Source organism: Piliocolobus tephrosceles, chromosome 1 (genome assembly GCF_002776525.5).
Source record: "Piliocolobus tephrosceles isolate RC106 chromosome 1, ASM277652v3, whole genome shotgun sequence".
NCBI lineage: Eukaryota > Metazoa > Chordata > Mammalia > Primates > Cercopithecidae > Piliocolobus > Piliocolobus tephrosceles.
Genome location: NC_045434.1, coordinates 88,533,186 through 88,558,604, shown reverse-complemented (window position 1 = coordinate 88,558,604; position 25,419 = coordinate 88,533,186). Strand labels below are relative to the sequence as shown.

Sequence of the window (25,419 nt, the reverse complement as noted above, 5' to 3'; positions counted from 1 at the left end):
AGAAGTGTTAGTTGATTCTTCTGCAGTTAAAAATTATTGTTTCTGTAGGAGTCTGCTCCCAAGCCAGGGTAACAAATATAGAGGACAGTATGATGTTCCATCTAACACAGCTTCTGTGGAAAGCATTATGCAGACTACACATTTATACAAATGTTAGGTGCAGCATGACACTAGGAAAGAAGTAACACCTTTTTCAACCTAACTCACTTAGAAATGAAACTGAAGCACATCTATAACGTGAGCAGTCTACTCAAAGTCATTCATGATCTTCCAGTGTCTCACTCTTTGGCTACAAAGACCCAGTCCTAGAGATGAACAATACAACTGTATCTCTTTTGGGAGCAAACTGTCCTTTGGGAGCAAAGGACATCAACCAAATTTATGCTCTTTGAGACTGAAGTACCAAAAACACCTAGGGCTTTTCAACTGGACGTCCTAGGAAGAAATATCAGGTAGAGGAGCAGAAAACTGAGCTAAGGAATAAGGGAGAAACACTCACGTGGCCGGCAAATGGGATACAGTTCAGACTGTGTGACATAGGAAGCATAGCCATCATCAAAGAAAATGAGAAACCTGTAAAAGAGGAGTGACAGTAGAAAGATCTGGGGGTTATGATATTTAACATGATCCACAGAAATTATTTTATCATAGCTTCTACTTCTCTGGATCACAACAGGATGCATTCCAGGGAAGACATTCCAGTTTACTACTTTCTTCCTGTTTTTCTTTCTTCCCAACTTGAGAGTTAGGAGTTCTCCCTTAATTTAACCAATGCCTCCCTACTTTTTCAAAAAACACACATACATATAAGTATTTTTGAGATGGAGTCTCCTTCTGTCACCCAGGCTGGGGTGCAGTGGTGCAATCTTGGCTCATGGCAACCACTGCCTCCCAGGTTCATGCGATTCTCCTGCCTCAGCCTCCCGAGTAGCTGGGATTACAGCCATGTGCCACCACACCCAGCTAATTTTTGTATTTTTAGTAGACAGGGTTTCACCAGTTGGGCAAGCTGGTCTCGAACTCCTGACCTCAAGTGATCCACTTGCTTTGGTCTCCCAAAGGGCTAGGATTACAGGCATGAGACATTGGGCCCAGCCAAAAAACATATATTCTTTTTCCTCTATCAGATTCCTACGCTGCTAAAAACCATTTAGTCTCCATCTCTTTCTTCTGTGTGAATCCCCTATTCCCCTGATCATTAATCCTCGTTATTCTCTTCCTAGTTTTCTCTTTGAGGAAAGAAAAGGAAAAAAAAAAAACAAAAAAGAAGGAGAAAGAGGAAGAAAGAATCACCCACATGACTCCTGTGGTAAAGAAAGAGTAAGGGTTTCAGTCCACTAGGGACTAAGAAGACAAAAGCTAATTGTGAGATCTGGTCTATGGCACGAACAGGGCAGGTGCTGTGCTCCCAGCCTCTACCCCTTTACAGTCCTCTGTCCAGGTACCTGAGCTTGTTTTTGACGTTTGGTGTCTCAGCTACAATGCCAGCATAGAGCCAGACCTGATTCCCATCTTTGTATTTGGCGACCACCCGACTGCCCACAAACAGCTTGTCAGCGGGAGGGTGGTAATCATAGGCAATATGGTTCCCCGACAGTAGACTCTTTCCTTTGTTGTCAAATTTCACCTTGTATTTCTTCCCCGGCCCTGAGTAAAAGGGAAAGATAAATTTTTTAAAAAACTGCCAGTTTCTGTATAAATCCAGGTTGCTACGTGACAGACAAATGGAAAGGTTATGGAGAAAAGAAACAATTAGCAGTGGAGGGTGCAGGTTGCCTTTCAGGAGTGGTTCCTCCAAGTCTGCACATACCAACTGTCTGGATGGCAATAAGGGTGCCTTTGTGCCATGTCTTAGTTCTCTTCTTGCCCAGAATTCGCATGCTGACTATCAGGTCACCATCTTTGCTTAGTTCTCCAGACATCTGACTCAAGGTTCCTATAGAAGAAGCAAAGTTATTCTAAAGAGTTATGACATAGATTGGGTAGAGAACGGGAAGGTAAAGAGGGGTAGTATGGTAATTAGGGAAAGTGGGGTAATTTTTTTTTTTTTTGAGAAGGAGTCTCGCTCTGTCCCCAGGAGGGAGTGCAGTGGTGCGATCTTGGCTCACTGGAACCTCTGCCTCCCAGGTTCCAGTGATTCTCCTGCCTCAGCCGCCCGAGGAGCTGGGACTACAGGCACGCACCACTATGTCCAGCTAATTTCTGTATTTTTAGTACAGATGGGGTTTCACCATGTTAGCCAGAATGGTCTCTATCTTTTGACCTCACGATCCGCCTGCCTTGGTCTCCCAAAGTGCTCGGATTACAGGCATGAGCCACTGTGCCAGGCCCATCTGGAGAATTTTTAAACATTTTTTTTTTAGAGATGGGGTTTCACTATGTTGCGGAGGCCGGTCTTTAATGCTGGGCCTCAAGTGATCCTCCTGCCTCAGCCTCCCAAAGCTGCTGGAATTACAGATGTGAGCCACCACACCTGGCCTCAAACCTTTTTTTAACAAGAGTCTGAGTGATTCTCTTCTCCCTAATCTCTACCTGGAAGTAGTCATGAGGATGGAAACAAGTCTAAATGTAGGACGCTAAAGAGGTATTGAGATAAAACCATCACAGACCGGAAAATCACCATCCATGTAATTGGGATTTCATAACTACTAAGGATAATGCGTCTGGCATGTCACAATTAGTAGACATGAGACTTAAGATGAAATCTCTGTAAGAATTCACCTCCCATCTATACCCAGATATTTCTTGACCCTAACCTTTATGCAGATCCTGGGAACTGCTCTTCTTGTTGACAGCATCCATGAACTTCTGAACATCTTGAGCTGACTTTCTTAAGGCAGCCATAGCTTCACGGAGCTACAGAAAAGGGGATGAGGAAAACAAGTTTTGAAACAGTAGCAAGGGTTACAAATAACTTCAGAATAAGAAACACCTTGTATTTCACAGAACAAAATGGAGTGAGTTGAATGAGTTATGTTTGGAAGCTTATGGTTACTTTATCTGGCAAAGCTGCCCTTTCATTTTTTTTTTTTTTTTTTGGGGATGGAGTTTAGCTATTGTTGCTCAGGCTGGAGTGCAATGGCACGATCTTGGCTCACCGTAACCTCACTTCCCAGGTTCAATTGATTCTCCTGCCTCAGCCTCCCAAGTAGCTGGAATTACAGGTATGCGCCACCATGTCCAGCTAATATTTTGTATTATTATTTTTTTTGAGACGGAGTCTGGCTCTGTTGCCCAACCTGGAGTGCAGTGGCACAATCTCGGCTCACCGCAACCTCTGCCTCTCAGATTCAAGTGACTCACCTGCCTCAACCTCCAAAGTAGCTGGGATTACAGGCATGTGCCACCATACCCAACTAATTTTTGTGTTTTTAGTAGAGACAGGGTTTCACTATGTTAGCCAGGCTGGTCTCGAACTCCTGACCTCGTGTTCTACCTGCCACAGCCTCCCAAAGTCCTGGGATGACAGGTGTGAGCCACTGTGCCCGGCCTACTTTTGTATTTTTAGTAGAGACGGGGTTTCTCCATGGTTAGGCTGCTCTCGAACTGCCAACCTAAGGTGATCCACCTGCCTCGGCCTCCCAAAGTGCTGGGATTACAGGCGTGAGCCACCATGCCTGGCCTCTTTTTTTTTTTTCCTGAGACAGAGTCTTGCTCTGTCACCCAGGCTGGAGTGCGATGGTATGATCTCAGCTCATTGCAACCTCTGCCTCCTGGGTTCCACTGATTCTCCTGTCTCAGCCTCCCTAGTAGCTGGGATTACAGGCATGCACCACCACACTCAGCTAATTTTTGTATTTTTTTAGTAGAGACAGGGTTTCACCATGTTGGCCAGGCTGGTCTCAAACTCCTGACCTCAGGTGATCCGCCCACTTGGGTCTCCCAAAGTGCTGGGATTACAGGCATGAGCCAACGCGCCCAGCCCAAAGCTGCCCTTGCTTAGAAACCTAGTTCAAAAATCAACATTTCAATGTCAGGAAGTTTTTCTTGATTAATTTACCTAGCAAACACTGCTAAATCCTACTTTCATACAACACTCCTTTCTAGTGAAAACATTTCCTGCTAACCTCTTTTTGAATGCTTTTTTTTTGAGACGGAGTCTCGCTCTGTTGCCCAGGCTGGAGTGCAGTGGTGCGATCTCAGCTCACTGCAAGCTCCACCTCCTGGGTTCATGCCATTCTCCTGCCTCGGCCTCCCGAGTAGCTGGGACTACAGGCGCCCGCCATCTCGCCCAGCTAGTTTTTTGTATTTTTTAGTAGAGATGGGGGTTTCACCGTGTTAGCCAGGATGGTCTCGATCTCCTGACCTCGTGATCCACCCGTCTTGGCCTCCCAAAGTGCTGGGATTACAGGCTTGAGCCACCACTCCTGGCCTTGAATTCTTAAAACACCAATTAGAGGACTGCAACACAAAGGGCTGATCACAGGGTGAATGATTAGATATTGACAGCTAAAGTGATTAAATGGTTAGGCCAGAAAATTCTATTTTCATATTCTTATCTCTCACCGTTCCCTTACCATCCTAACTTACCTTCTGGTCTTTTGGAGTTCGGCTCCCAGCATCACCTATGGATGAGAAGAATTCTAATGAGTGTAAGAGACTTATAGGAACTTCTGGGAAATTCAGAACTAACTTACTCAAAAGCATTATTATGGGAGCATTATCGATAATAACTGAAAATAATCTTGATACAGGTATACACACAAATATAAAGTACTCAAAAGGGTCTGGAAAGACACAAAGTAAATGGCCAGGTATGGTGGTTCACACCTGTAATCCCAGCTACTTGGAAGGTTTAGGTGGGAGGACCACCTGAGGCCAGTTGAAGACTAGCCTGGGCAACATAACAAGAGCCTGTCTCTTAAAAAAAAATTAGGCCAGGTGCGGTGGCTCATGCCTGTAATCCCAGCACTTTGCAAGGCCAAGGTGGGCAGATCACCTGAGGTCAGGAGTTTGAGATCAGCCTGGTCAATGTGGTGAAACCCTGTTTCTAATAAAAATACAAAAATTAGACAGGCATGGTGGTGCATGCCTGTAATCCCAGCTATTCGGGAAGCTGAGGCAGAATTATTGGAATCTGGGAGGCAGAGGCTGCAATGAGCCGAGACTGCATCACTGCACTCCAGGCTGGTTGACAGAGCAAGACTCTGGTTCAAAAAAATAATAATAATAAATAAAAATGTATAGTTCAAGCCTGAGCAACACAGAAAAACCCTGTCCTCACCAAAAAAAGAAAAAAAAAAGGCTGGGTGTGGTGGCTTACACCTGTACTCCCAGCACTTTGGGAGGCCAAGGTAGGCGGATCACCTAATGTCAGGAGTTCCAGACCAGCCTGGCCAACATGGTGAAACCAAACCCCTTCTCTATTAAAAACACTAAAATTAGCCGGGCATGGTGGCAGGCACCTGTAATCCCAGCTACATGGCTACATGAGAGGCTGAGGCAGGAAAATCACTTGAAATCAGGAGGTGGAGGTTGCAGTGAGCCAAGACTGCACCATTGCATTCCAGCTCGGGTGACAGAGTAAGACCCTGTCTCAAAAAAAAAAAAAGGATAAAAGTAAAATGTATAGACTGATGGTGGTGGCTCAAGCCTATAATCCCAGTACTATGGGAGGCCACGGTGGGCGGATCACCTGAGGTCAGGAGTTCCAGGCCAGCCTGGCCAACATGGTGAAATCCCATCTCTACCCAAAACACAAAAATTAGCTGGGTATGGTGGCAAGTGCCTGTTATCCCAGCTACTCAGGAGGCTGAGGCATGAGAATTACTTGAACCGGGACCCGGGAGGCGGAGGTTGCAATGAGCTGAGATCGCACCACTGCACTCTCCAGCCTGGGCTACAGAGCGAGACTCCGTCAAAAAAACAAAACAAAACAAAACAAAAAAAACGTGTAATTCAGTGGTTTTTGGTAATTAAACTATCATCACTGTTAAATTCTGGAGTGATGAAAAATGTCATCACTCCACAAATTTCCTCATACCTACGGCAGTCATTTCCCATTCCTCCATCCCCTAAACTCTGGCAATCACAAATTTACTTTCTGTCTCTGCGGATTTGCCTATTCTGAATATCTCATATAAAGAGAATCATGTAATATGTGGTTCCTCATACAAGGTTCATCTATGTTGTACCATGTATCAGTACTTCACTTTTTTACTTTTTATTTTTTTTGAGACGGAATCTTGCTCTGTCGCCAGGCTGGAGTGCAACAGTGCAATCTCAGCTCACCGCAATCTCTACCTCCTGAGTTCAAGTGATTCTTCTGGCTCAGCCACCTGAGTAGCTGGGATTATAGGAGCATGCCACCACACCCAGCTAAATTTTGTATTTTTAGTAGAGACGGCCATATTGGCCAGGCTGGTCTCAAACTCCTGACTTCGTGATCCACCTACCTTGGTCTCCCAAAGTGCTAGGATTACACACATGAGCCACCGTGCCCAGCCCCTTCTTTCCTTTTTATGGCTGAATAGTATTTTCTTTTCTTTCTTTTTTTTTTTTTTTTGAGACAGAGTCTCGCTCTGTCACCCAGGCTGGAGTACAGTGGCCGGATCTCAGCTCACTGCAAGCTCCGCCTCCCGGGTTTACGCCATTCTCCTGCCTCAGCCTCCCGAGTAGCTGGGACTACAGGCGCCCGCCACCTCGCCGGCCAGTTTTTTGTATTTTGTTTTGCAGAGACGGGGTTTCACCGTGTTAACCAGGGTGGTCTCGATCTCCTGACCTCGTGATCCACCCATCTCGGCCTCCCAAAGTGCTGGGATTACAGGCTTGAGCCACTGTGACCGGCCCTGAATAATATTTTATAGCAGTCAATACATGGGTGAATGTGTATACCACATTTGGTTTATCCATTCATCCGCTGATGAACATTTGGGCTGTTTCTACTTCTGCCTATTACGAATAATGCTGATATGAACATTCATTTATTTATCAGTTTTTACATCAACATATGTTCTAATTTCTCTTGGGTATATAGCCAGGAGTGGGTGGGTTATGGTAATTCTCTGTTTAACCTTTTGAAGAACCAAAAGACTATTTTCCAAAGTGGCTATAGCATTTTACATTTCCATAAGCAATTTATAAGGTTTTCCAATTGCTCCATATCCTTGTCAACATTTGTTATTGTCTTTTTCAAAAGACAGGTTCTCGTTACGCTGCCCAGGCTGGCCTTGAACTCCCGGGTTTAAATGACCCACCTGCCTCAATCTCCTGAGTAGCCAGGACCATAAGCAAAAGCCAGCACCTGACTCTAATAATTTTTAAGTGTATAATTCAGTGGTATTAAGTATATTTATATTGTTGTGCAACCATAACTGCCATCCATTTCCGGAACACTTTCATCTTGCAAAACTGAAACTCTGCACCTATTAAACACTCCCTATTGGCCCCTCCCTCCAGCCTCTGGAGGCCACCATTGAATGCTAGATATTTCATCTAAGTGAAATCATTTGTCTTTTTGTGACTGGCTTATTTCACTTAGCATAATGTCCTCAACATTCCCCTATGTTTGTCTTTTTTTTTTTTTTTTTTTTTAGTGGCTGTATAATAATCCCTTCGGTGGTAATACTATATATGTAATATATACACACACATATATATTATATATACATACATGTCATGTATATATACACACACACATATATAATATATATATATAATTTTTTTTTTTTTTTGATAGATTCTTACTCTGTCATCCAGGCTGGAGTGCAGTGGCCCAATCTCGGCTCACAGCAACCTCCACCTCCCGGGTCCAAGCAATTCTCATGCCTTTGCCTCCCTAGTAGCTGAGATTACAGGCACCCACCACCACACCTGGCTAATTTTTGTATTTTTGGTAGAGATGGGATTTCGCCATACTGGCCAGGCTGGTTTCGAACTCCTGACCTCAGGTGATCCACCTGCCTTGGTCTCCCGAAGTGTTGAGATTACAGGCGTGAGCCACTGTGAGCAACCCACAGATTTTATTTTAAAAATCAGGCAGGCACGGTGGCACGTGCCTGTAGTCTCAGCTACCTGGGAGGCTGAAGTCGCAGTAAGCTATGATAGCGCTACTGTGCTCCAGCCTGGGTTACAGAGTGAGATACTGTCTAAAAAATATATCAAATAAGGTTGAGGTTTCTATGTCCTAAGAACTAGTGACTCTCTTACAGTATATACCCTAAAAAGACTCCTGCACATATGCATCGGGAGACATGTACAAGATTATTTGCAGTAGTGTTATCTGTAATCTCAAAAAATGTAAATCAATGTCCACAATCAGGAAAATTGATAAAGTGTGTCATATGCATACAATGGAATACCATGCTGCAAAAAGTAAATAAGCTAATCATCATGCATCAACACAATGTTGAAGAAGTCGAAGCCAAGGGAGATGTTAGAACTAAATGTAACTCTGAATGCATTCACCTCACTAGCTAAACTATTACAAAAAATAAAAATAAAAAACTCAATACTTAGGAGCCAAGCTAAAAAATTAAAAGTTAAAATAAAAAAATTGAACAGAGGCCGGGCAGGGTGGCTCACGACTGTAATCCCAGCACTTTGGGAGGCTGAGGTGGGTGGATTACGAGGTCAGGAGATCGAGACCATCCTGGCTAATATGGTGAAACACTGTCTCTACTAAAACATAGAAAAAATTAGCCAGGCGTGTTGGCGGGCACCTGTAGTCCCAGCTACTCAGGAGGCTGAGGCAGAAGAATGGTGTGAACCCGGGAGGTGGAGCTTGCAGTGAGCCGAGATTATGCCAGTGCACTCCAGCTTGGGTGACACAGCGAGACTCTGTCTCAAAAAATAAAAATAAAAAAAATAAAAAAAATTAGCTGGGCGTGGTGGCGGGTGCCTGTAGTCCCAGCTACTCGGGAGGCTGAGGCAGAACAGTCTGAACCCAGGAGGTAGAGCTTGCAGTGAGCCAAGATCACGCCACTGCACTTCAGCCTAGGTGACAGAGTGAGACTCCGTCTCAAAAAAAAAATTAAAAATAAAAAAACTGAACAGAGATATCAGCAGGTGTATGCTGCAGGGAAGACAGACTTGGCAATTTAAGTCCCAGATTCAACTAAATTGAATCTACGTTCCATTTTAACTAATTGAAAAAGAAAAGAAAAACTAGGATATGGAACTCTCAGGAAAATAAATTAAAATTCAGAGTTGCTAGATTATCTAAAATAGTCAATATTCAACAAAAAGATAAGAGACATTCAAAGAAACATGAAAGTGTGACCTATACTCAAGACAAAAAACCCTGTCAATAAAACTGACTCTGAGTGATCCCAGATACTGGATTTACAAATATGTTCAAAGAACTATAGGAAATTAAGTTAAAAGGTTAAATGAAAATACACTAATACTTAAGAGAATCTCAAGAGAAACTGAAACTATAAAATAAGGAACCAAATGGAAATTCCAGGGTTGAAAATGCAAAAACTGAAATGAAATATACATTAGAGGGTCTAAGTGGCAGATTCAGAACAGGAGTCAACGAACTAGAATATATAGATACCTATATAGAGAAATTATCCAACCCAAAGCACAGAAAGAAAATTGAAGAAAAATGAACAAAGTTTCAGAGACTTGTGAAACAATGAAGGTCAGGTATTCCACCATATATGTAATGGAAATCCTAGAAAGCAGGGAGAGACAGAAGAGAACAGAAAAAAAATATATAGAGAAATATTAGATGAAATATTCCAAATTTGGTAAAAACTTGAATCTACATATCCAAGAAGTTAAATGAACCTCAAGTAGGATTAAGAGAGAACTTGGATATATCCAAGTCAAACTAACATCAGAGGAAAAAAAGAAAATCTTAAAAGCAGCAAGACAAAACTGACTCATATACATGGTACAAAAATAATTTCATCTGACTTTCCATCAAAAATAACAGAGGCTAGAGGGCACAGGTATGGCATATTCGAAGTGCTGAAAGAAAACTCTGTCAATCAAGAATTCTATATCCCAGGTAGGGCTGGGCACAGTGGCTCACGCCTGTAATCCCAGTACTTTGGGAGGCCAAGGCAGGTGGATCACCTGAGGCCAGGAGTTTGAGGCCAGCCTGAACAACAGGATGAAACCCTGTCTCTACTAAAAATACAAAATTAGCCAGGTGTGGTGGTGCATGCCTGTAGTCCCAACTACTCGGGAGGCTGAGACAGAAGAATCACTTGAACCTGGGAGGCAGAGGTTGCAGTGAGCCGAAATCTCACCACTGCACTCCAGCTTGGGCAACAAGAGTAAAGCTCCGTCTCAAAAAAAAAAAAAAAAAAAAAAAAAAAAATTATATATCCCAGGTAAACAAAGATTGAGAAAATCCACTGTCAGCAGAACTGTACTGCAAGAAATATTAAAGGAAACCATCTGCCTGGAAAAACATGACATTGGATGATAGATCCACAGGAAGGAATGAAGAGCAACAGAAATGACAAACATCTGGGTAAATATATATTTTTCTTTTCTTCCCTTACCTTCTTTAAACATGAGACTGCTTAAAGCAGTAATTTTAACACTAAATTATTGGCTTTAAACGTGTAGCTATAATATATTTGACAACAGTATCACATAGAGAGTGAAAGTAGAGGTATGCTGGTGCCAAGTGGCTGTATTTTTACCAGAATTAAGTCAGTAGTAATTTGTAATAGATTATGATTAGGTACAGATGCAACCCCTCTTAAGAAAGCTAAGAAAAAGAAAAATCAGGGGCCAGGTGTGGTGGCTCACTCCTGTAATCCCAGCACTTTGGGAAGCCAAGCAGGTGGATCACCTGAGGTCAGGAGTGCAAGACCAATCTGACCAATATGGGGAAACCCTGTCTCTACTGAAAATACAAAATTAGCCGGGCATGGTGGTGCATGCCTATAATCCTAGCTACTTGGGAGGCTGAGACAGGAGAACTGCTTGAACCCGGGAGGCAGAGGCTGCGGTGAGCCAAGATCCTGCCATTGCACTCCAGCCTAGGCAACAAGAGTGAAAACTCCCATCTCAAAAAAAAAAAAAAAAAAGAAAGAAAAAGAAAAAGAAAAATCAGAAGAATGACAGTGGTTTTCTGAAATGTTTGTTCGACTTAAAAGAAGGCAATAAAGAAGAAACAGGGCTAGGCACGGTGGCTCACGCCTGTAATTCCAGCACTTTGGGAGGCTTAGGTGGACAGATCACCTGAGGTCAGTTGTTTGAGACAAGACTGACCAACATAGAGAAACCCTGCCTCTACTAAAAATACAAAAATTAGCCGGGCGTGGTGGCCCGTGCCTGTGGTCCCAGCTACTCGGGAAGTTGAGGCAGGAGAATCACTTGAACCTGGGAGGCAAAGTTTGCAGTGAGCAGAAGTTGCAGTAAGATCATGCCACTGTACTCCAGCCCAAGCAATGGAGCGAGACTCTGTCTTAAAAAAAAAAACAAACGACCGGGCGCGGTGGCTCAAGCCTGTAATCCCAGCACTTTGGGAGGCCGAGACGGGCGGATCATGAGGTCAGGATATCGAGACCATCCTGGCTAAAATGGTGAAACCCCATCTCTACTGAAAAATACAAAAAAAAAAAAACTAGCCGGGCGAGGTGGCGGGTGCCTGTAGTCCCAGCTACTCGGGAGGCTGAAGCAGGAGAATGGCGTAAACCCGGGAGGCGGAGCTTGCAATGAGCTGAGATCCGTCCACGGCACTCCAGCCTGGGAGACAGAGCGATACTCCGTCTCAGAAAAAAAAAAAAAAAAAAACCCCAAACAAAAAAACGAAACAGGCCAGGCATGATGGCTCAGGTCTATAATCGCAGCACCTTGGGAGGCCAAGGCAGGAGGACTGCCTGAGCTCAGGAGTTCGAGACCAGCCCCGGCAACATAGTGAGACCTTATTTCTACTCCAAAAAAAAAGTTAGCTGGGCGTGGTGGCATGCACTTGTAGTTCCAGCTACTCAGGAGGCTGACGTGGGAGGATCACTTGAGCCCATGAGGTTGAGGCTGCAGTGAGCTATGACCATGCCATCACACTCCAGTCTGGGCAACAGAGTGAGAATTTCTCAATCAATTCATTCATTCATTCATTCATTCATTCATTCATTCATTCATTCATTCATTCAAAAGACTAAAATTATACAAAGTTTATTCTCTGAACACAATAAAATTGATTAAAAATTAACAACAGAAAGAAATAAAAAAAATCCCCAAATGTTTAGAATCAAACAACCACAAGGAAAATTAAAAATGTCAAGTTGAAAGAAGCTGAAAACACAACATAAAAAAATGTATGATATCCTGAGAGTGACACTGCATGGAAAAAAATTTATGAGATGCAGCAAAGCGATGCTTATGGGAAAATAAATAGCTTTAGAGCTTATGTTAGAAAGGAAGAAAGGTCTAATCAATAATGTGAGCTTCCACTTTGAGAGGCTAGAAAAAGAAGAACAAATCAAACCCTGTAAATAAAAGGAAGAAAATAAACATCACACTGGAATACATTTAATGTGATATCCTGGATTAGATCACAGAACAGAAAAAGTCCAGAAGCTGAATAAAGCCTGGAGTTTATATAAAAGTAATATACCAATGTTTGCTTGTGACATATATACTAGATGAGAGATCTATAGGAACTCCATTACTTTTTCAATTTTTCTATAAAATTATTCCAAAATAAAAGATTTTAAAAATCCACAAAGAAAAGTTCAGGCCAAAATGGCCTCAGTACTGAATTTATCAAACTCTTTAGAAAGAAATATCATTCCATACAAGCTCAGAGGAGGGAACACTTCTCAACTCATTTATAAGGCCTAGATTACCCTGCTACCAAAGCCAAACAAGGACACTACAACCAAACTATAAACCAATAGCCCTCATGAAATAAATGTAAAAAAATTTTTTCTTTTTTTTAAAAATTAGAGAAGGAGTTTCGCCATGTTGCCCAGGCTGGTCTTGAACGCCTGGGCTCAAGCAGTCTGCCCAACTCAGCCTCCCAAGATTCTGGGATTACAGGCATGAGTCACAGCATCTGGCCAAGATCTTTTTTTTTTTTTTCTTTAAATCAGCAAATCTAATCCAGCAACATATAAAAAGAATTATACCTCAAGACCAAAGCTGGTTTACTCCAGGAATGCAAGGTTGGTTTAACATCCAAAAAAACAACTACTGTAATACATTCTTAATATGATAAAAGACAAAAGGAACATAGGAGAATGATATAGAAAAAGCTGACAAAATCCAAAATCCAATTTGGCTACAATAAAATCTCTCAAACTAGGATTAGAAGGGGATTCCTTTAATTTAATCAACGGCATCTATAGAAAACCTACTGCTGACATAATTAATGGTTAACAACCAAATGCTTTCATATTAACATCAGGAAGAAGAAAAGGATGTCTTTTTTTTTTTGAGACAGAGTCTTGCTCTGTCGCCCAGGCTGGAGTACAGTGGTGCTATTTCTGCTCACTGCAAGCTCTGCCTCCTGGGTTCACGCCATTCTCCTGCCTCAGCCTCCGGAGTAGCTGGCACTATAGGCACCCGCCACCATGCCTGGCTAATGTTTTTTTTTTTTTTTGGTATTTTTACTAGAGATGGGGTTTCACCATGTTAGCCAGATGGTCTCGAACTCCTGACCCTGTGATCTGCCAGCCTCAGCCTCCCAAAGTGCTGGGATTACAGGTGTGAGCCACTGCATCTAGCCTTTTTTTTTGAGACACAGTCTCACTGTCGCCCAGGCGGGAGTGCAATGGCACAATCTCAGCTCACCGCAAGCTCTGCCTCCCAGGTTCACACCATTCTCCTGCCTCAGCCTCCTGAGCAGCTGGGACTACACGTGCCCACCACCATGCCCGGCTAATTTTTTGTATTTTTAGTAGGGACGGGATTTCACCATGTTAGCCAGGATGGTCTCAATCTCCTGACCTCGTGATCCGCCTATGTCAGCCTCCCAAAGTGCCGGGATTATAGGCATGAGCCATCCATCGCACCTGGCCAAGATGTCTGTTCTTAAAACCTTTTTTTTTTTGAAGACAAGAGTTTCCCTTAGTCATCAGGCTGGAGTGCAGTGGCACGATCACAGCTCACTGCAGCCTCAACTTCCTGTACTTAGATCCTTCCACCTCAGCCTCCCAAGTAGCTGGGATTACTAGGGTGCACCACCATGCCTGGCTACTTTTTTTATTTTTAGTAGAGATGAGGTCTTGCTATGTTGGCCATTCCCGGGATCAGGGGATCCTCCCACCTCAACCTCCCAAAGTGCTGGGATTACAGGTATGAGCCACTGTGCCAGGCCTGCTCTTAAAACATATTCAACACTGTACTGAAGGTTTTAGTGAGTACAATAAGAAAAGAAAAAGAAAAGATATCCAGGGTAGAAAGGAAGAAGTAAAACAGACTTTATTTGCACGAATTAGTTTTAGAAAATCCTAAGGAATCGGCTGGGTGCAGTGGCTCATGCCTGTAATCCTAGCACTTTGGGAGGCCAAGGCGGGTGGATCACAAGGTCAGGAGTTCAAGACCAGCCTGGCCAAGATGATGAAACCCTGACTCTACTAAAAATACAAAACTTAGCTGGGTGTGGTGGTGGGGCGGGGTGGGAGGCGCCTGTAATCCCAGCTAGTTGGGAGGTCAAGGCAGAGAACTGCTTGAATCCGGGAGGCAGAGGTTGCAGTGAGCTGAGATTGCACCACTGCACCCCAGCCTGGGCGACAGAGTAAGACTCTGTCTCAAAAAAAAAAAAAAAGAAAAGAAACAGAAAACAAAACAAAAGAAAAAGAAAAAAGAAAATCCTAAAGAATCAACAAAAAGCTTCTATAACTATGTGAGTTTAATGAGGTTGTGGGCTACAAGATCAATACACAAAAACCAACCATATTTTTTATATCCTAGCAACAAAACATACACTTACTTTAAGTCCTGGTAATTCCACTCTTTGATGGAATACCCCAAAATAGCGGTTACACAGAATGAGGAAAGCAAAGTAATGCAATCAGGCTGTAGCACACAGGGAACATCTATGATACTAACAATGCTGCATTTTTCTCTTTAATAGCCAACTCAGGCAGTTTGAAATATGGAGTTAGTGAAAACGGTTTCTCCTCTCTTCTATTATCTTCCATTTGCTCATCTTCCAGTGTTTTAATTTCAATCCTGAGACTTTCCTATCCAAAGCTCATCCCTTACCTGAATCAATACTGAGGACATCATCATCTTCATCAGGAATCTCAATTATTTCTGTAGGCCGGGAAGATTCGTCCTCAGAGCTACTGTCCCGGTATTGTAGTCCCAGCTTGGAGTAGAAGTCTTTCACCAAAGACTCACAATTAGTCACTGCCCTAATATTGGAACACAGGCAGAAAAGTCAAAGCCAGAAGAGGAATTAGAGATATAGAATCCATTACAATTTATATATATTTAAGTATATACGGTCCTCAATTTAAATGGGCCACATTCCAAAGTGTCTCTGTTTAGAATTTAAAATGCTTTTTCTATAGAAAAATGTTTTAAATAGTGGTTTAGTTTCCAGACTAGTTCCTCAAAAATCCAAAGTAAGCCCAAAGTACACTACTTTCAAACTTACCTCATTATTTACCTTGCTGTTATCTGAAAATCTATCCTGGCCGGGTGTGGTGGCTCACGCCTGTAATCCCAGCAATTTGGGAGGCTGAGGCAGGTGGATCACTTGAGGTCAGGAATTTGACCTCCCCAGCCTGGCTGACATGGTGAAACCCCATCTCAACTAAGAATACAAAAATTAGTCAGGTGTGGTGGTGCACACCTGTAGTCTCAGCTACTCGGGAGGCTGAGACAGGAGAGCTGCTTGAACTCGGGAGGCAGAGGCTGCAGTGAGCCGAGACCACGCCACAGCACTCCAGCCTGGGCAAGACAGAGCAAGTCTCTGTCTGAAAAAAAACAAAAACAAAAACAAACAAACAAACAAACAAAAAAGACACATGAAAAAATGCTCATCATCACTGGCCATCAGAGAAATGCAAATCAAAATCACAATGAGATACCATCTCACACCAGTTAGAATGGCGATCATTAAAAAGTCAGGAAACAACAGGTGCTGGAGAGAATGCAGAGAAACAGGAACAGTTTTACACTGTTGGTGGGACTGCATATTAGTTCAACCATTGTGGAAGACAGTGTGGCAATTCCTCAAGGATCTAGAACTAGAAATACCATTTGACCCAGTCATCCCATTACTGGGTATATACCCAAAGGATTACAAATCATGCTGCTATAAAGACAAGTGCACACGTATGATGTTTATTGCGGCACTATTCACAATAGCAAAGACTTGGAACCAAACCAAAGGTCCATCAGTGATAGACTGGATTAAGAAAAGGTGGCACATATACACCATGGAATACTATGTAGCCATAAAAAAGGTTAAGTTCATGTCTTTTGTAGGGACATGGATGAAGCTGGAAACCATCATTCTGAGCAAACTATCGCAAGGACAGAAAACTAAACACCGCATATTCTCACTCATAGGTGGGAATTGAACAATAAGAACACTTGGACACGGGATGGGGAACATCACATACCAGGGCCTGTTGTGGGGCTGGGGGAGGGGGAAGGGATAGCATTAGGAGATATACCTAAGGTCAATGATGAGTTAATGGATGCAGCACACCAACATGGCACATGTATACATATGTAACAAACCTGCACGTTGTGCACATGTACCCTAGAACTTAAAGTATAATAATAAATTTTTAAAAATGTATTCTAAGTGACAACTAGAGCACTAGAAACAAATCTTTTGCGGGTATAGGAACTGATTAATGCTTCGGAGTTATGTAAGACAGAATTTCTTTACAATCCTCACTCCCTGCATGATCTTACTAGGGAAATGAAGCAATTGTTCTAAGACAGAACACAGGAGGAAGAAGGGGAAAGCACTTAAGACTTGGACTCCCTTACTGCTGATCATGTTAGCTGCTGACAGATGAAAATTATATTTATGGCTGACTGTAAGGTCAGATTTTTGACCATAAACTTCAAGGAAGAGTAAGGTTCTAAACATCTGTACTTCATAAAGTATAAAATTCTTGGTACACAGCCCGGCCAACATGGTGAAACCCTGTCTCTACTAAAAATATAAAAAATTAGCTGGGCGTGTAGCTATGCCTGTAATCCCAGCTACTTGGGAGGGTGAGGCGGGAGAATCACTTGAACCTGAGAGGTTGAGGTTGTAGTGAGCCGGGACCACTCCACTGCACTCCAGCCTGGGTGACAGAGCAAGACTCCGTCTCAAAAAATAAAATAAAATGCTTGGTACAAGGTCATTAACAATTATTCTCTAAAAATATCTCCCAATGGAGAGATTTCCTTCTATTTTTCCATGGAGTTCTCACCTGGTTGCATCATCAAATAGCTGGTCAACGTGAGCCACCTCAGATTCTTTCTGTATTACCCATGTCTCTAACTCTGCTAGCTGCTTCTTGCGCTGCTGTACACAATCCATCTTCTCCAGTTCCTCATCGATGAAATGCCGAAGTTCCTCCATAGAGATACCCAGTTCCTCAACCACTGCCTGTTGCAGCTCTGCTATCTCTTCAGACTCCACTGTAGCTGTTGCTGCATCCAAACCAATGCACCCAGGAAGGGAAGACATGCTTTTGTCCTCTGCATGGAACAGAAAACAAATTAAACTGGAGTCCTTATAACTATAATCAATAGAGAATTTCAGTTCCCTAATAAAACTAATTCCTATTCTGCTGCCTGTTATTCTATTCAAATAGTCCATGTTCTCCCTCCCCATTCTCCAGAATCTGATGCTGAGATTTTTAAGAGTTCTTATCTTCTACTACACACTAACAGGCCTGAAAAAGATTTAAAAGTTTGAGAGGGCATGGAGAACATTCATTAAGCAGTAGGGAGCTACTGAAAATAATGTTTTGGGCTAGCACAGTGGCTTACATCTGTAATCTCAGCACTTTTAGAGTCCGAGACAGGAAGGTCGCTTGAGGGCAGGAGTTCAAGACCAGCCTGGGCAACATGGCAAGACTCGTCTTTACAAAAAAAAAATACAAAAATTAGCCAGGTGTGGTGGTGCATGCCTTTAGTCCCAGCTACTCAGGAGGCTGAGGTGGGAGGATCGCTTGAGCCCAGGAGAGGCTGCTGTAGTGAGTTATGTTCGCACCATGCATTCCAGCTTGGGTGACAAAGCGAGACCCTGTCTCAAAACAAACCAAACTTTAAAAATAATGCTTTGGGATACTGAAGAGAACCAATCCAGAAGAAGATATTTTTGTGGTCTATACGTGTTCCTTAACTAATGTGATAAATCTTTGTATGCTATGCCTAATTTGAACAAAACCTCTACCTGGGGATGGAGTTGATTTGTAACTCACTAATTCAGTGTTTTCTCTTTCATCAGTTCTTCCCCTTACATTACTTTGCTTCCATGTGGAAATTTACTTTTTAAAACGTCTATGATATTCAAAGCTCGCAGCAAAAAGGTTTCCCCTGAAGTACAGAGAAGTAAAGCAGGCTGGGAATAAAACGTGGCTACCTAACATCCACAACCCAAATACTTCACACATTCGTGTGAACTGCTTTTTTAATCAAACGGTTAAAGCAAAACCTGCTTTTCAACGCTTCCATTTTCCTTTGCCCACACACCAGCCCACCCCCGTGCTACCTATTCTAGGGGTGCGTCCTACCCATTCGCAAACCCAGTTCAGCCCCGCCCCCGTTCGCCTTTGGGGAAGACTTCCTTCCCACCCTCGCCCGACCCCCTCCCACAAACAAAATATCCCAGATAAGCCTTTGGTCATCAAATAACTCAATTAACAGTATTCCCCACACCTCCCGTCTTCCAACTTTAAGGGCTCTTTTTCACCAACCAGACCCCAGACTCACAACTCATGGGTCAGCCTCGACGGAAAAGAGCGAAAGCGAAGGGATAAGGGAGGAGGGGGAGGGGAGAAAGCGTGAAGGAGGGAAGGGGAAGCAAAAGAAACGCCCGGAAGCAAACCTTTAGTGCCGTTCCGGTCACCACGACGGTAGCCTGACGGGGTCAAATCCAAAGTCGTGGGGCGCCCCTCAGAGGCGACGAAAACTAAGGTAACTACGCATGCGTTAAGGAAGAGCCTTCCAGGGGCGCACGTGAGAAGCAACTGGCTAGGAAGAGTGGGCGTGGCCAGGAGTATATTACCGAGTCTCCGCCTGTCCTACCACCCTCGACTAGTGGCCGCATTATTACATTCATAGTGTAAAGACTTAGGGAAGCACTCATAGGTTCAGAGCTTTATTCTCTCATTTTTACTTGAGTTTGTTTTGTTACATAAGTGATACAAATTGTAAAGGCTATCAAAATGTAATAAGAAAAACGTGATAAAATTCTCTCTTGCCCCATCACCACTCCGCTCCTTTCAGGTAATACAGCTTAATTTTCTAGTCTTGTATGCACAAGTTCCTGTATATAGATTTTTGTTGTTTTCATTTAACATGTGGACATTACCTGAAGCCAATAAAAAAGGTAAAACTTGTATTTTTGGCCGGGTGCGGTGGCTCACGCCTGTCATCCCAGCACTTTGGGAGGCCGAGGCGGCGGATCACGAGGTCAGGAGATCCAGACCATCCTGGCTAACACGTTGAAACCCCGTCTCTACTAAAAATACACACACACACAAAATTAGCCGGGTGGTGGGCGCCTGTAGTCCCAGGTACTCGGGAGGCTGAGGCAGGAGAATGGCGTGAACACGGGAGGCAGAGCTTTCGGTGAGTGGAGATTGTGCCACTGCACTCCAGCCTGGGCCATAGAACGAGACTCCGTCTCAGAAACAAACAAACAAAAAACAACAACAATAACTTGTATTTTTGACACCTGAATAGTAAGGTTAAACCATATTTGTTTAGATTGTTTTCCGTTCTCAGCCCCGACAAATAGCGCAACAATAAAAATAAACATCAATAATTCAATAAAATTTTGAATTAGTACTTTTATTTCTGTAGAAAAGATTCCCCAGGCCGGGCGCTGTAGCTCACGCCTGTAATCCCAACATTTTGAGAGGCTGAGGCGGGAGGATTGCTAGAGCCCAGGAGTTCCAAACTGGCCTGGGCAATACGGTGAAACGCCATCTTAACTAAAAATACAAGATTAAAAAAGTCAGGCGTGGTAGTTCGCGCCTGTGGTCCCAGCAACTCCGGAGCTGAGGCGGGAGGATCGCTGAGCCCTGGTGGCAGAGGCTTCAGTGAAAGGAGATCGCGCCACTGCACTCCAGCCTGAGTGACCGAGCGAGACTCCGTTTTGAGAGTCCATCTCAAACACACACACACACACACACACAATTTTTCATTTAAAAAGTACAAACCAGAACCTTGTGTGTGAGGCTGGAAACAGAGCCTAAGCAGCTAGAACCCAAAGTGCTAGGATTATAGGCATGAGCTACGGCACCCAGCCAGCCCTGCAATATTCTTTAAATCAACAATTCAACTTCTAGGACTTTAAGTGACATATTTTTGTTCGTTTGTTTGTTTGTTTTGAGACGGAGTCTCATTGTGTTGCCCAGGCTGGAGTGCAGTGGTGCAAGTGGAGTGCAGTGGAGCCACTGTGCCTGGCTGCTACATACTTTTGAATTTGCATACTTTTGAAATGATTCAAGTGCTAGATTATTTTCTGCAGCATAATTGTTTGAAATAGCAAAAGATTTGAAAATAATGTAAATTTCTATTGGCAGGCATTGGTTAAATTATGGCACACTCAAACAATATAATGCTCTTTAACTGTGTTTAAAAAAAAAAAGCTAGGCTGGGCTCATGCCTGTAATCCCAATACTTCAGGAGGCCGAGGAGGGTGGATCATGAGGTCAGGAGATCGAGCCCATCCTGGCTAACATGGTGAAACCTGGTCTCTATTAAAAATACGAAAAATTAGCCGGGCGTGGTGGTGGGCGCCTATAGTACCAGCTACTCGGGAGGCTGGGGCAGGAGAATGGCATGAACCCGGGAGGTAGAGCTTGCAGTGAGCCGAGATCGTGCCACTGCACTCCAGCCTGGGTGACAGAGCGAGACTCTGTCTCAAAAAAAAAAAAAAGCTAAGGAGGCTGTGCGTGTATTGATGTGGAATAATCTTCAAGATACAATATTAAATAAAAACTGGTGCAGCACATGGTATATAGTGTGGCATCCTTTGTGTAACTAATGGTAATAATATATGTTTTTTTCTCACATGTACATAAAATACCACTGGAAGGATACACAAGAAATTTTTAATGTTGGGCCAGGTGCAGTGGTTCATACCTGTAGTCCCAGAACTTTGGGAGGCTGAGGTGGGTGGATTATTTGAGGTCAGGAGTTTGAGACCAACCTGGCCAGTATGGTAAAACCCTGTCTCTACTAAAAATACAAAAATTAGCTGGGCATGGTGGTGGGCGCTTGTAGTTCCACCTACTCGGGAGGCTGAGGCAGGAAAATTGCTTGAGCTTTGGAGGCTGTGGTTGCAGGTTGCAGTGAACTGAGATCATACCACTACTCTCCAGCCTGGGTGACAGAGTGAGACTCTGGCTCAAAAAAAAAAAAAAAAAAAGAAAGAAATTGTTAACATTGGTTGTTTGTGAAGAGAGAACAGAAAGTTGAAGAGGAGGTAAGAATTTTCACAGTACACCATTTTGTACCTTTTGAAATTTGACCCAGCACTTTGGGAGGCCTAGGCAGGTGGATCACCTGAGGACAGGAGTTCCAGACCAGCGTGGCCAACATGGTAAAACCCCGTTTCTACTAAAAATACAAAAAATGAGCTGGGCATGGTGGTGGGTGCCTGTAATCCCAGCTACTAGGGAGGCTGAGGCAGGAGAATCACTTGAACCCCGGGAGGTAGTGGTTGCAGTGAGCCGAGGTCACGCCATTATACTCCAGCTTGGGCGGCACAGCAAGACTCCATCTCAAAAAGAAAAAAGAAATTTGAAACTTGAAAATGGATAGCCTATTCAAAAAGGTTAGATTAAAAATAAAAAGGAAAGGAAAATATTTGGAAAGTATGTATATATGTGTGTATATATATATGCACAAATGGACTTTGTAGCAATTACCTTTGGAAAGAAGGAATGGGAAACAAGGCAATAATCTAATAAGTTTTTGCCTTCTTTTTTTTTTTTTTTTGACAGAGTCTCGCTCTGTCACCCAGGCTGGAGTGCAGTGGGGTGATCTCGGCTCACTGCAAGCTCCAGCTCGGGGTTCACCCCCTTCCCCCCTCTTCCCCCCCCCCCCCCCCCCCCCCCACCAGTAGCTGGGACTATAGGTGCCCACCACCGCGCCTGGCTAATTTTTTGTATTTTTAGTAGAGATGAGGTTTCACCGTGTTAGCCAGGATGGTCTCAATCTCCTGACCTCAGGATCCACCCGCCTTGGCGTCCCAAAGTGCTGGGATTACAGGCGTGAGCCACCACGGCTGGCCTTTTTATGTATTTATTTATTTATTTTGATTTATTTATTTATTTATTTATTTATTTTGATTGGAAGACTTGCTCTGTCGCCCAGGCTGGAGTGCCATGGCATGATCTTGACTCACTGCAACCTCCGCCTTCCAAGTTCAAGTGATTCTCCTGCCTCAGCCTCCCGAGTAGCTGGGACTATAGGTGCCTGCCACCATGCCTGGCTAATTTTTGTAGTTTTAGTAGAGACGGGGTTTCATCGTGTTAGCCAGGATGGTCTTGATCTCCTGACCTTGTGATCCACTCGCTTCGGCCTCCCAAAGTGCTGGGACTACAGGCATGAGCCACCACGCCTGGACCTACTTTTTGCCTTTTTATCCTTAGGTAATGTTTGAAAAAATTGTTTTTACAATATGCAGGTATTACTTTTATAATAATAATTTTTAAAATGTTGATTCAAAACACAAATGTAGAACCCCAACACCCACCAGACACACCCACATTAGTGGTGGGAGGGTCCTGGCCCAATATAACTTCTCTGCAGACCAATTGGACCTATAAATTATCAGTTTGAGGTGGGTGGAAGGAGTGATTAAGAACATGAGGTTAGCAGAGATCATGTGATCAATAAGACCAAACAAACTGAGGGTCCATGGGCTGCAACTCCCTGAATCTCCATACCAAGGACTATCTGGCCACCCAGACTGGAGTATAGTTGCACGAGCATAGCTCACTGCAACCTCCATCTTCCGGGCCTTAGCAATCCTCCCACCTCAGTCTCCCAAGCAGCTAGGATTACAGGCACGTGTCACCATGCCCAGCTACATTTTTATTTTTTAGTAGAGACGAGATCTTACTATGTCGCCCAGGCTGGTCTCAAACTCCTGGGCTCACGTGATCCTCCCACCTCAGCCTCCCAAACTCCTGAGATTATAGGTGTGGGCCACCACATCCAGTCTCCCCTCTCTCGAACAGCATTCGTACTGGCTCCTTATGGATTTACTTTAGGTTGCTCATCTTTTTCTGCTTCCACAGATGATCCACTTCTTCCTGATGCATCTTTTTTTAGATTACTGGAGAAAGTCAGATAATTGTCAAACCTGTGATTCTCTTGTGACTGCATGTTGATGCTCTCATTAATCATGTGTTTGTCGTGCAGCTTATGTTAAGAAGATGTTAACTCAGAGGTTAATCTCTGAGTTCCTGGAGGGAACACACTGCAGTCCTCAAGTGCTGACATCAACCCTTTATTTATTTATTTATTTATTTATTTATTTATTTATTTGAGATGGAGTCTTGCTCTCTTGCCCAGGCCAGAGTGCAGCGTCGTGATCTCAGATCACTGCAACCTCTGCCCCCAAGTTCAAGCGATTCTCCTGCCTCAGCCTCCCAAGTAGCTGGGATTACAGCCACGTGCCACCAAGCCCAGCTAATTTTTGTATTTTTAGTAGAGATGGGGTTTCAACATGTTGGGCCAGGCTGGTCTCGAACTCCTGACCTCAGGTGATCCACCTACCTCGGCCTCCCAAAGTGCTGGGATTACAGGTGTGAGCCACTGCGCCCAGCCTTTATTTTTATTTTACTTTTCCACACAACACCGACATAACTGACATCAATCCTAATCTGCTTTTCACCTGATCTGCACCTTGCCCTGAGTTTCTTTTCATCAAATCAAACCATATATCTCTCTTGTCCCCCTCCCCACATCCTCTCTTTACCTCCCTGCCAGCTTAACCAATACAATTGAGTATCTTGTTCTGGTGCAGGCAAAGTCTAGTATTTTCCGTGGAAGACTTTGATTCCTCCGTCTCCATTTTCCTTGGAGGCTTACTCAAGCTAAGGAAGGGAGCAGTCCCACATCCAGGAGTCAGAAACAGAGACCAATTATCAGGTCTCTGCTAACAGTGCATGACTAGAGTTGTGTCTCTGTACCATGTGGTATTACTGTTAAAACCCAGTCCAGTGTGGTCCCATGGATATATGTCTCCACTGAAGTGGCTGCTTGCTGGTCCAAGTCACTGCATAAGCCCAAGTGATGCCCTCCCAGTTAGATTCCAAGGTTATGGCTCTCAATTCATACTCATATGCTAGGTTACTGTTGACTAGAATATTAGGCCATCGTGGCTGGATGTGAGGGCTTTGATTCTCCATCATCTGCTGTACTAAAACCAATCCTCTTCAGCCAAACCCACATTAAGTCTTGCTCAGCAATATAGGTACTCCCTTTCTTTCTAGTGAATTCTCTTAAAAGCTTCCCTGCCAATTGGCTCATATACCACTCTATCAAAGTTCCCTAACTTCAGACTTTGGAGAGTAGGTGCTATGATTTTCTTCCCTCTGCTCTTAAGCGATCCCTCGGGGCTGGGCGCAGTGGCTCACGCCTATAATCCCAGCACTGTGGGAGGCTGAGGTGGGTGGATCATTTGAGGTCAGGAGTTCGAGACCAGCTTGGTCAACATGGTGAAACCCTGTCTCTACTAAAAATACAAAAATTAGCCAGGCATGTGGCAGATGCCTGTAATTCCAGCTACTCTGGAGGCTGAGGAAGGAGAATTGCTTGAACCCGGGAGGCAAAGGTTTCAGTGAGCCGAAATCACACCACTGCCCTCCAGCCTGGGTGACAGAATGAAACTCTGTCTCGAAAAGAAAGAAAAGATTGCTGGGATGATGATCAGAATCATGACCATCATCTGCATCATCATATATTATGTATTAATTTCCTATGACTGCCATAACAAGTTACCACACCGGGTGCCTTAAAACAACAGAAATTTATTTTCTTACAGTTCTGAAGGCCGAAGTCCAAAATCAAGGTGTTGGTAAGACCATACCGGTACCAGAATCTCTAGGGGAGAAAGAATCCTTTCTTCACTCTTCTAGTTTCTGGTGGTTCCAAGCAAGGGTTCCTTGGCTTGTGGCTGTGTGATTCCGATCTCTGTCTCTGTGTTCACATGGTCTTTTTCTCTGTCTCCCTGTGTCTTCTCCTCTTTTTTTTTTTTTTTTTTTTTAAGAACAATTGTCATTGGATTTAAGACTTACCTAGATAATTTAGGATGAATTTATCTTGAGATTCTTTTTTTTTTTTTTTTTTTTT

General features: G+C 43.6%; 1 protein-coding gene across 3 annotated transcripts in view; it reads right to left on the bottom strand.

Moving 5' to 3' along the window:
* Nucleotides 1-19,008, bottom strand: part of SETDB1 (SET domain bifurcated histone lysine methyltransferase 1) — a 39,507-nt gene extending 20,499 nt beyond the window's left edge. Inside the window, exons 1-8 of one of the 3 annotated variants that reach the window (XM_023213640.3) lie at nt 18,929-19,008; nt 17,304-17,574; nt 15,121-15,272; nt 4,531-4,565; nt 2,757-2,856; nt 1,811-1,936; nt 1,446-1,647; nt 500-573 (exon numbers count right to left, since the gene is read on the bottom strand). In XM_023213640.3, the coding sequence (XP_023069408.1) occupies nt 500-573; nt 1,446-1,647; nt 1,811-1,936; nt 2,757-2,856; nt 4,531-4,565; nt 15,121-15,272; nt 17,304-17,563 (949 nt within the window). In that variant the 5' untranslated portion in view covers nt 17,564-17,574; nt 18,929-19,008. The other 2 variants (XM_023213642.2, XM_023213641.3) reach the window with 2 other exon arrangements.
* Between the last annotated feature and the right edge of the window lie 6,411 nt (nt 19,009-25,419).